The sequence below is a fragment of the Pleurodeles waltl genome, chromosome 2_2, assembly GCF_031143425.1.
Source record: "Pleurodeles waltl isolate 20211129_DDA chromosome 2_2, aPleWal1.hap1.20221129, whole genome shotgun sequence".
NCBI lineage: Eukaryota > Metazoa > Chordata > Amphibia > Caudata > Salamandridae > Pleurodeles > Pleurodeles waltl.
The window spans coordinates 111,331,756-111,344,068 of NC_090439.1; the positions used below are offsets into that span (position 1 = coordinate 111,331,756).

The 12,313-nt window shown below is 42.8% G+C and overlaps 1 protein-coding gene across 4 annotated transcripts in view; it reads right to left on the reverse strand.

Moving 5' to 3' along the window:
• Positions 1-1,668: 1,668 nt before the first annotated feature.
• PHLPP1 (PH domain and leucine rich repeat protein phosphatase 1) overlaps positions 1,669-12,313 on the reverse strand; it is a 604,801-nt gene continuing 594,156 nt past the window's right edge. For all 4 annotated transcript variants that reach the window (XM_069219488.1, XM_069219487.1, XM_069219486.1 and 1 more), the window contains exon 17: positions 1,669-3,722. In XM_069219488.1, coding sequence (XP_069075589.1) covers positions 2,565-3,722 — 1,158 coding nt within the window. In that variant the 3' untranslated portion in view covers positions 1,669-2,564. The remainder of the gene's footprint in view (positions 3,723-12,313) is intronic.

A 12,313-nucleotide genomic window follows, 5' to 3' on the forward strand; every position in this document is an offset into this window, starting at 1 on the left:
GGTGCTCATTGCCCCAAGTACAGCATTGCAGTCCTCAAGCATTTCACCATAGATTGCTCAACTAAGTTGGTTTGCATTTTAAGAAGACTCCGAATATTAAGGGTCTGTTTGTGTGTGTTGTCTCTCTGGCTAACAGCCATCCCAATGAGCTGCTCTGTAATTGCTAAACAACATCACGTGCACGTTGCAGCGCTATGGAAAATGGGCGAGGATTAAATGGCAGTACTGTTGGTTCTGGGTGATGTGCACTATTTGTAAAATAACGGTAAACTATAGTAGTGACTGGCACTTTCAGCGGTCACATGACAATAACCCTGCAAACTCCATGATACACTGAACAGTCCTATCTTAATTGGTCAGCACCCGTTTGATTCAGGTGGGTTGTTTGGCCCATTTGAGAATTAGAATAGCAGCATCCTGAAATATTCAAGCAACCTATACTGGAAGCAATCTGGCTTTCTACTGCAGCACACTTAACATACAGCGCTGACTGGCAGACAACAACATCACCAGGTTTATTACTATTTTACAATGATATCTGCCACTTAGTGGCACATCTGTTTTATGAGCTAATAAGATGCTGATACACAAGAATAATGCTTCTGAATTCCATGGCAAGCAATAAAGAACTAGGAGTTTCCTTCAGATCCATCCGTAAAACGTAGGGGGATTACCAATGTACTTAGAAAAAACATTTGCCCCCCCCATGTCTCTTAAAACGTGTTGGTGGAGGAAACACCACCAGGCCCCTACATTGCGCCTGGATTGCTCACTCACTGCAGTATGAAGGCATTTATGTTCAATTGCCTCAAACGTGCATTAAATCACCTCTTTGCCCTCCAATTGCTGGCAGACAGAAACCAAAGCCCTGAGAGATACATTGTTTCCCAGGATCACACAGTTAGTTCAAGGCAGTGCTGGCATCTGAAGTCATATATCTTGGACTATTTAGCTACTAAGCCATATCAAAGCAGACAAAGCTTTAGTACTGGTACATGGGTGACAACTCACCAGGTGCATTATGCTATAAAAAGCAAAATACACGTTGAGAAAACTGGAAACCCAATTTGTAATCACGGGGTGAAGGTAGCAGTGATGGCCATTTTACTTCTTAGAAAAATAATTTAATTTGCATCTCCACAATCCTTAAAGAATAATCTATTAAATACCTCTCCTAAGAGCTCTTTGGATTTGTGTTCCTGAGATGAAGGGAGTCCACCATCAGCACATCAACTCCCGTTTTGTAAATCAAGAACACTGAAACCGATTTTCAATGTGCTCCGCTACCACTGGCTACAGGGCATGTTTACCATTCCTGGCTATCAATATTCTCTTTTAAGAAAGTTGTAGCCTGAAACACATACTTCAGTTGTGTGACGTTTAGCAGCATGAAAGTGGTCATTTTATAAAAGTGGGAGACTTTCTGATAATGCAAGACTGAATACAGCGCGTTGGAGCGGTTTCAAATCCTGTTTCAACAGCTTCCAGAATATGACTAGCATAGTCCTCTTATGAACTCTAATAAAACAGGGAAGACAGGACAGGCCTTGGTGATCATGTTCAACATGACTGATGTTCCATGTCTTCATGGTAATAAAGTTCAGATGAGGGCACGGACACACAACCATACACTGCAGAACCATCAACATAACTGATGAGGCAAGTTCGTTATTTGTAAATTTATAGATTTATTGTAACAAAACTGACGTTGTTCATTTTGTGCATTCGGCTTCAATATAGCTTTCGGTAAGTAAATAGTCTAACGGAGTTTTATACAATCATGCTGGTTTGTGGTAGCACTAAAGAATACACATATTCTTGGAGAAAACCACGTCTGGCTGGTAAGATTCTTTTTGTTCGTGAGATACCTTTGTGACAGGTATAGCATTCACCCACTCCACCCTCTTGGTATAAGAAGACTGGGGTCTGAAAGGCTGACATTTCTTGTAGAAAAAAATCTGGTTCTGTCCTGCTGAGACTACGAAATATTTTAAGCAACACTATACAACACTGAACTATTTACACAGTAGTAACGTCCCAATCAAATGTTCTCTCAGAGAAAATTAGTGAACATCAGTGACTTTAAGCCACTTCAAAGAGTATGCAACTCCTAGGAGTTAGTCTTTATTCTACATATCTATTACTTTCAAGATCCAAAAAAATAAAACTTTCGCCCCCCCATCACCCAAACAAATATTGTATTACAACAGGACTTAAAAATCGAGCACCGCTGCACTGCTTTGTTCTCAAATAGTCACTTAAAACAAAATAACATTGAAATCAGATCTGTTCCTCTGTAATATATTAAACATTTTTCTTAGCTTTTTTTCACATGATATGTTAAGGGAAACATTGAAACTAATTTATTAAAATCGCACTGATTAGAGCATTGCTAGAAAGATACTCTGGTAATTATTAAAATCAACGTAAAAGGAGAACCTGCAGCTACCCGTGAAGGTTTCCTGGAGGAGATCCCAAGCACGCTGAGGAAATTATTTTCCTTTAAACGGCCTGTTTTTAGTATATAGGGTCCGTTGTTCCCTTTCAAAAGTAAGCTGGCTGGGTCATAGTGGAGTATCATAATAGTCTGGTAGATGGTCCACCTGATATTGTCTGTGTAACTGCTGTGGCTGTTGCTGTGGCTGTTGCTGTGGTTGTTGCTGTGGTTGTTGCTGCTGTTGTTCTTGGTGCTGTTTCATGATCTCTTTGACTTCTTCTTCAAGCTCTGGTGGAATAATTAATTGGTCATCTGGATCCGGCTGAGCTGGGGCTGCAAAATATCCACCAGTCTTACGAAGAGGTGCATCTCCAGCTATTTCAATTAGGTTATGGCTCTTCTCTGGTGGTGCCACAGAGCCATTGCCACGTCGGCGTCCAATGGTGCCAGTCGTAGAGTAATCAGACCTCCTTGAGAAACCCATTTCATCTTCATTGGCACGAACATCGATGCCTTCATCAATAATTTCTGCAGGCGATTGAGGAAGGTGTTTGTCTTTTGTCCGTGAGCAGTGGATATCTACTGCCACCTCAACCTGGCTGCCATTGGTAAACACACCTTCTATGGGCTCCTCGTCTTCACTATCCAAACCATTGTCCGAAAAGGCACTGGAAAATGTTGCGCTGGACAGCTGCCTCTGGAAAGAGTTGGAAAGGCAGACTGGGTGAAGCATGCAGCGTTGCTCACTGGGATATGCTGGGCTGTGATCGTTCATGGCTACCTGAGGTGGCTCATCTGAGGCCGTGGATCCTACTTCACTACTCATCTCCGAAGTTGAAATCTCACTGCTGATCTCTGAAGCTATGCCACTGCTGGAAGAGGGCATGCCTAGAGTGTCTGGGGGCCGGTCCTTAATGACCACATTAACAGAGGGAAAGACCCCAGGGCTGGGAGGCGGCAGTCCATTCAGCTCGCAGCAGCAGAAACAGTCCTCAGTTACGTTCAGTTGGACCACCACAGCACTGATGCTGTCGTTACAACCATAGCTCTGTGCCAATGTGCAGAGTTTTTTTGCTGCTGCCAATGCATCAGGTACGTTCCTGACTGTTTCTATTGCCTCCTCGCTGCTCATGCTGTCCCACAGTCCCTTGCTACCGAGAATGAAGAACTCGTCTTGTGGCGTCAAAGTAACTGACTGGATGTGAGGTCGAGGCACAACACTTGGGTGCAGAAACGTGTATCCGAGAATCCTCGTGCAATCTGTTACTCCATTCACTTTACCATCCTAGAATAAAAAAAGCAATGTCAGAACATTTTAGGCTAAAAGTTTACATCTGCACCAAAACAGAACATTGTGCACCACAACCCTTTTAACATATTTACATTCCTCAGGAAAAACTGGCATGAAAAGTAAAGGAGAAAAACTGGGTAATGTATAAGAACAAAGTAGGCTTAAAAGAAAAATGTTACTTACCGAGCAAGCATCTGTTTGTGGCATGCAGTTCTGTAGATTCACATGCTCTGCAGACCTCTGCCATCTAGTGATGGGTCCGAAAGGTTGCCAGTTGTTTTAGTTCGTTAAGTCACGAGGTGTAGTGACTTCTCCTCTTGCTGGTAATGCATGTGGATAACAACTCCATTATTAGATTGTTTTCCCGCAGGCGGGTGAGAATGGAGTGTAATGTAAAGGTAATAGGATTGAACTGTCCATGCATGTGAATTTGTGGAAAAGACTAACGGCCACAAGGTTTCGGGGAGGCGAGTGAGTGCATGTGAATCTACAGCACCACATGCAACAAACGGATGCTCACTCGGTAAGTAACATTTTCTCTTTGATGGCATGTGTGACTGTAGATACACATGCTCTACATAGACTGTAAAGCAGTGCCTCTCCAAAGCGGTGGCTAACCTTTGGGTGTTAGTGTTCTGGAAAAGTGTACGTAGCACTGCCTGACTTACATTGCCATGTTGGTGTGCTTTAACATCCACACAATGTTTAGTGAAAGTGTTTGTATAGCCCATGTAGCTGCCTTACATATGTCAGCTATGGGATTGTTACCTTTTTACGAGTGGAGGGAGCTGTAGGAGGAATGGGTAGGGGTATTTTGGCTCTAGCATAACAAGTTTGGATACACTTGGCAATCCTTCTTGCTATACTGGATTTAGAAATAGGATTGCCTTTGTAGTGGAGAGAAGGCAACAAAAAGTTTTGTTTTCTAGATGTTTTAGTTCTATCAATGTAGTACATAAGCACTCTTTTCACAACTAACCTGTGGAGGGGCTCTTCCAGCAACACAATCAGGGCGAGGAAAGAAGACTGTCAATTCAATCATTTGAGTTAGATGAAATTGAGATATTACCTTTGGTAAAAAGTTTGGATTGGTGGCGAAGAACTACTTTATCCTTATGTATTTGGAAAAGGGAAGTGATTGCAACTAAAAAAGCCGCTTTCCAAGACAAATTGTAACGGGCAAGTGAAGAGGTTTGAAAGGTGGGTCAATGAGTCTAGTGAGGACAACATCAAGGTTTGAAGAAGGTACTGTAGGTAAGCTTGGCGGAATCACTCCTAAGCTCTTCCATAAAAACTTTAATGACTGGGCTATGGCTACCAAATATAACTATTGAAATGTATGCTAAGTTTGCTTTAAGCAAATGCAGAAGCTATAAAAGACTATTTTGCACCGAAACTTTGAAGGGGATTCCACTGTTTGAACATGTAGTAGCAGACAGAGCATTTTCACTTTGCTGCATAGCATGCTCTAGTAGTAGGTTTACATGCCATGCTTTCTTTAGGTAGATTTAGATATCCAAACTCTGACTTCAGGAGCCAAACTGCAAGATTCAATTCCCTGGGATTTGGGTGCCTGATTTGACGATGGGCCTGAGTGAGAAAGTCCTGATCAAGGGGAAGCTATCTAATGAGGAACCACAGACAGTTCTAGCACAGTGGTGAACCATGGTTGTCTGGCCCATGTGGGAGCCAATAGTATCAATGTGAGGGATGTTTGCCGGAGTTTCCGAACCAGATACAGAAGGAGAGGGAGAGGTGGGAAAGCGTAGAAAAATATCCCTGACCAGTGCATCCATAGAGCATTGCCCTTGGACTGAGGATATAGGAATCTGGAGGTAAAGAAGGGGCTTTTTGCATTTTCTTTTGTTGCAAATGGATCTTTGTTTGGAAACCTACTTGTGGACTTGTTGCTGCACCCTGCTGAGGAGGTCGGAAAAAAAAAATAGTAGGTTCCTGGGAGGTGTTCTGCTAACAGGTAAATGTTGTGACAAACGGCCGAGTGCCAAATTGTCTGTGACAGACTAGACAACTGCAGAGTGTGTCCCCCCTTTTGTACATAATACATGGTTGTCATGTCTGTGCATATGAGAACTACCTTGTTGATGAGGTGAACAATGATCGCTTTGAACACTAGGTGAACAGCTAGAAGCCCCAGCTAACTGAGGTGCAAAGTTTGATGTGTGTGATCCCAGAGGCCCTGGACTGTTAGATCCTGGTGGTGAGCACCCCACCCTGAGTGGGGTCCATTGTCAAAATTATCTGTGGAACAGGATCTAAGAAAGGCTACCCCTTCAAAATATTGTTTTTGTTCCACCACTGCAGACAGTGTTAGGTGTGGCTGTCTACAAACACTAGATCCTTTGGACAACCCTATGCCTGAGACCACTGGCGTGAGAAATATTCCTGTAACAGGCGCATGTGAATTCGGGAATGTGGCACAATGGCAATGCAAAGGACCACCATACCTAGAAGCCTCATGACACATTTTACTGTGAAGGGGGATGCGGTGATGAAAATGAGAGTTGTCTCTCAAAATTGTGTATCCTTGCTGCATTTGGGTAAGCTAGTCTCCACTGTGTGTTCAGAATGGCATCTAGAAAGGGTTTTATCTAAAGTAGATTCTGGTGTGGTTTTTGGAAATTGATGGTTAAAGTTAGCTGATGAAGCAAGTCTATGGTGACCTGAGTATGATGCAAACATTTTGTGAGGTTACTGGCTTGGATGAGCCAGTCACATAGATATGGGAAGACGTTAATTTTTTGCCTGCACAAGTGAGCTGCAACAACTGCTAGGCATTTTGTGAACACTCTCAGGGGTATTGTGACCCTGCAGGGGAGTACATGGAATTGGTAATGTTGTCCTGCTATAACAAATCTGAGGTATTTGCGATGTGCCTGATGTTTAGGAATTTGAAAACAGGCTTACTTTAATTCCAGTTCGGAGAGAAAGTCGGCTTGTTGAAGCAGAGGAAACACGTCTTGAAGTGTGACCATGTGAAAACGTTCTGCTAGGATGTAATGATTTAGAGGACTGAGTTCTAGGTCTTAAGGAGCCTTCTTTTTTGGGGGGGTATCAGGAATTATAGTGAACATACCCCTTTACCTTGATGATGCGGAGAGACTGGTTCTATCACTCCTTTGGCTAGTAGGGCCTGCACTTCCTCTTTGAGCAGAATCATATGTTCTACTGAAAGTTTCTGAGTGCAAGGGGGGATGTTTGGAGGTGTGGAACTGAGCTCCAGACAGTAAACATGTTGAATAATATCCAACACTCATTGGTCTGTTGTGATATTTTGCCAGTGATGGAAAAATAGCTGAAGACGTCCTCCGACAGGTGTTGTGTAGTCAGAGGGAAGGTGAAAGGAGTCACAGCTTAAGGGCGGTGGAACAGCCTCTAGGAGAGGGTGTTACCACCTCGACCTTGGTTATTGTTTCCTTATAAAATTCTGTATGGGAGGATGAATGAGATTGGCCTTTGTGGTAAGACAATGATGTTTCTGGGACTGATGTTTAGGAGGCTGTTTTATACTGTGGCTTACGAAAGGCCCCACGTTAAGCAGGGATTTGGAGAGCTCCCATCGACTTGGCCACTGCATTACCCTTTTTTCATTTTTTCGAGTGCCTGATCGACCTGAGGCCCCAAAAGGTGCTCTTTATCAAAGGGTACATTTAAGATTGTTTGTGGTATCTCCTGTTTAAATCCAGAAATGCATAGTCATGCATGCTGGCGTACGAGGACACTACTATTTATGCCTCTTGTGGCTGTGTCCACCAAGTGAAAGGCACAGTGGATGGAACTGTTAGAAATCAGCTGTCCTTCACCAACAATGTCCTGTCCTTATTTTCTGTGCCCTTCTTGGAGGTACTGGAGAAGCTCCTCCCTTTCGTCCCAGTGGGCATGATCATATCTAACAAGCAGTTCTTGCGTATTGGTGATGCACCAACGGTTGGCTGCTTGAGACATGCTTGCCAGAGGCGTCACTGAGCTTACTCTCCTTGTCAGGAGGTGAAGCATCAGTAGCTGCTTGAGAATTGACTCGTTCTGGTGTTAAAGACCACCAGCGAATCTGCAGGTATCTGACCTTTAATAAAAACTGGATCAGAGGGGAAGCTTTATACTTTTTTTTTTTTTTTTACACGTGAACTGATTATGCGTGTCCTAGCAGGATCCTTAAAAATATCTTCTGGATGCCTCACCATGCCTTTAAGCATGGGAAGATATTGTGTAACTCTATGAGAAGTTGGGTTTCAAATAGAAATCATCCCCAATTGGTTCTTTGTCTAAGGGCATCATATGGTACGTGGCTGCCCTCCCAATGAGTTCCTAAAAGGAAGTAGTATTGTACGATGGGGATGGTCTAGCTGGAAAAACACCAGGGTCAGTGTCTACATATGGATCAACATCATACTGAGACCAAGCATCTGTTTCTGTGAGAAAAGGCACATCATCATCATCTTCTGAATTATGAGTGTCATGAAAAGAGTGAGGGGAGCCCTGTGGTGTAATGTCAAGAGGGCCACTTTGAGAGGGAGGAGATGAGGGAGTAGGTGGTGGTGGAGATGTAGACAGAGGTGGGTGTGTATCAGTTGAGTTTCAATCCACTCTTTTGCGTTTTACAAGGTGCTGGGGTGTCAGTAGCCTCTTCAAAGGTAAGCTGCTATCTAGAAGGTGTGGTAACAACAGCTTTAACCAAGACATGTCCTGTTTGGTGTTGAATATGAAACGGAGTCTACTTGGCATGGAGCTGTTGCTTCATTTTGTGTAGGTCAGGCTCAAGGGAAGTAGCCAGCTCCAAAGCTGTGGTTGTTTGTAGTCTTTTCGGCCCAAAGTGCTTTTGAGTTTTGATCCCGAAACTGTAGGTGCTGAGGCAGGCAGCAATTTCTTCAGTGCTGAAGCAGCTAGTGCAGAGTGGGATGCAAAAGCTTTTGGTACAGAGGCTGGGGGCGTTCAGCTCAGTATCAAAGAGAAAGGCTTAGGCTTGCTTTTCAGAGGTGAACTCGGTAGCGGGCATCCTAATAAGTTTTTCGATGCCTGACATGGCCCAAAGCAGTGGAGGCCCCGGTAGCCTTTGCTTCTGTGGTAGAGGACTGTTTGGTCTAAGCAGGGGGGGCTTTTACTCACGGTTGGTTAACCCAGAGGAAGCTGTCGCTTCTTGAGGATTGTGTCCTTGGGAGCTGAGGCCTTTTGAAGCTCCTGGTCCTGCTCCGGTATGGACATTGTGTTTTGGAGTCCACAAATATCTGAGGTGTCCCGGATCTCCTGCTGATGCATTGGGCAAGGACAGGCTCTCCAATCTCACAGGGTGTTCTTCAATCGGAAAGACTGGCAAGGCCTTGCAGTCCTCTCTATGTTTTAGTGACAAGCAGAGGTTGCAGACCTGGTTGTTGGGTCAGTCCACGGAAATGTGCATGGCACTTAGGACAGAAACGGAAAGGAGTCCATTCCATCAGAATTTCGTAGTTGTGGAGTTGGAATTGAGAAATATGGCGGCTCGAAGGGTGCAGCCCAAAAGGCCTCTATCGAAGCATGCAGATCCAATGGGTAGTTTCTTGAGCCCCAGAAAGCAGGAGATGAGAAAAAATGCACTTGAAAGACAAAACTGACGGTATTGGAGGTTTCCGTAATGGAAGAGTCCTAAAAGAGGGTCTTTATCTGGAGCTCAGTGAAATCACAACCAGACCCGACGGAAGAAGAAAACAATCTAACAATGGAGTCGATGCCCATGCGCATTACCAGCAAGAGGAGTCACTATAACTTGTGACTTTAAAGACGTTTCAAAGAAAAACAACTTACAATCTACCAGACCCCACACTAGATGGCAGAAGTATGCAGAACATGTGTAACTACAGCCGCACATGCCATCAAACATATGGTTAAATGTTTTAGGGTAAAGAGCTTTGCGTCTCGGATAGAATCCTAGTTTCACATAGAGGTTCTGTACCAAGCTTGAAATCCACCATAAAGGGTTAAATATTACCTGCTCCTGCCTGCGAGTCGTCGTTTGCGGTGGCAGAACATGTGTGTGGTCATAGAATTAGTAGCTGATGAAACTATGAAACTTATTTTGGGGAGACGTGAACAAAATATCTGAGAAGGAGCAAACATGATAGTCTTCACAATTATGAGTCAACTGTCCATAAATTAAAAAACATCAAGTAGCAGTTTTAGCTCTGATAACTCAAAGGGTTCTGTGACAAGGCCGGAAAGAAAAATATTTTGTTCATATTTTGGAGGTCAGACATGAGTAGGGACTATCGCCAAGACCTAAATTTAAAAAGCTGCCCACAAAAACCCTTATTTAATTATTATTATATTTTAGGTCACTAAAGAACTAAATTAGTGCAGTAAAAGATGATTACACTTCAGAGATAAAAGAAAAAGGCTTAATTTAGCATAACAATAATAGCCAAGTTAACATTAAAATTATCTGCATAAAGAAAGTACAATAGTCAAGAAATGTGGGTTTCACTTAGAGTTCCACAGGCTGCCAGATAACAGCATATTGTATAATACTAGGAGCTGGGCCACAGTTTAGTTTAAATGTGTGTGATGTATTCATTAATCCTTAGTAAGCTAGGTAAATCCTTTTGCAAGAATACAGGGAATATGTGCATTACTTCCAAGCTAAAACAAGTATTTGCAATGCAATGGGTATCTCGTTTCCTCGAGTTAGAGCTATTAGCGTTGTAAACTCCTAACCGGACTTTTCTTGCCACATAAACTGAAAATGAAAAGATAAACAGTTTCAAATAAGCAAGCTGAGGGCCGCCATGAGCGCTAAGCAAATACACAAAAGGAAACAGAAGTTATCTTGCAGTGAAACCTATCAGCAAAGGTGCAATTATCCATGTAACAGGCAAAAGCTCAATTATCAATGTAACAGGATTGATGTCATGCAAGGCGCACGACTATTGCCCACCGGGATCGCACTGCTTACGAAACAAAGAGAAAAATTAGTCCAGAAGCCATACAGAAAACATGGAGCCTCCTATGTTTTCAGTAGTTGCCTGGAGCACTGGAGGAGGGCTAAACATGGGAAAAGGCATGAATAATGCATGCCCCTCACTAATCAAATCAAGCGAATCTTAAAAGGCAAGCCAACAAACCAACCAAAGTGACAGGCGTGGTTACAAGCCCGTAGAGAGATAACAACAGGGACAGAACGCTTTATGCGCTCGAACCTAAAAGACTATTGTTCAATAACATTAAAAAGGCACTTTCAAAGTAGTCATATGCCCAGGCAGCAGCATATTAAGCAATGCTTGTATAGCAGGGCCTGGCGTTTGATCTAGTTCTGATCAGATGATAAATAAGAAGCTTTATGCAGTGGGTGTTGTTCTTTTTGTGAATCTTGCAGGCCACCCCGCACACCTATTTGCTTATTTAGGAAATTGAGATCAGAGTGTTGTGTGCTTGGTAATCTGATGTTGTATAGCATGTTTGCGAGTCAGAGGGGACTGCTAATTTGGATTGGTTACAAGCTGTTCCACACTCTGCAAGTTTTTAATGAACCTGGTCACAAGCTGAGGGTGGCTCAACACCAAGACAGAAAATTAATTGTGTGATGGCAATTGCAAATGTTATGCAGATTGAATAGAGTTCATGGCCAATATCTGTGTTCTCCTATCAGCACTGGGCAGGTGCAGACTATGTGCATTCTTTTGTACTCTGCTAAGAAATCCAGGAAAGGGAAAATCCCAAAGTTTAATTACACCCAAAACGCAACTGCAGTAAGTTTAGCCGTAGCAAGCTTAATAGGTGTGTTCTAGGTATTTGTATAGCCTCAGTTTGTAGTTATTAATAGTGAGCCTAGCATGAATCTGCTTCTATAGACCAGTTTGCCTTTTTGTAGTGTCAGATCATTCAAATTTCTATTTATGGTTCTTCTAAATCCAGCATATAATAGGGGTTTCTTCCTCACAGAACTTTCATATGTGGTGATTCCACTGCAGAATAAAAGTAGCTGTTCCAAGAGTAAATATAAGTACCTTGATCTCCAGTGATTTCTGTCCCACTATAAGCGTTCATTGTTTGACCTTCTGCTGCTTTTAATGAGTAACAGTACTTCAGGAGGGATTTTTCATACCTTGTTGTTGGTCCGCACAGCCAAATTCAAACCTTATTAATGCTTGTGAGGAGTTTTGAAGGAGTTTAGTTGTTTGGCTGAGAATTCAGAGAATTGTTTTGCCATCATATGTCATTGTGGAAATCAATCTGGCTTCCACAACTCTTTGGATTAGAAAAGACAAGTTTTTTTTGTAGCTTTTAGCAAAGACTTGAAAGCAAAGCATAATGATGCAACCTCCAGCTGTAATGTATATTGATGCTGCCTTCAGCCTCCAACTGCCTCAAACAATACGTCTAAGCATTTATATTGTGTGGCATTTGGTACTGATGTTCTTTCCATGTGTCATGAGCAGATAATATCAATCTGCCATTTAAGATGACTTATGATTTTACTGTAGTTTTTTTTACTACTTGATGACCCTGGCAGAAATGGGCTAAAACTTGCAAAAGCTTCTGTATGCTTACCCTCTCTGGTTTAACAACACAATATCATCTGCATTAAGTGAAGTGTAGACATG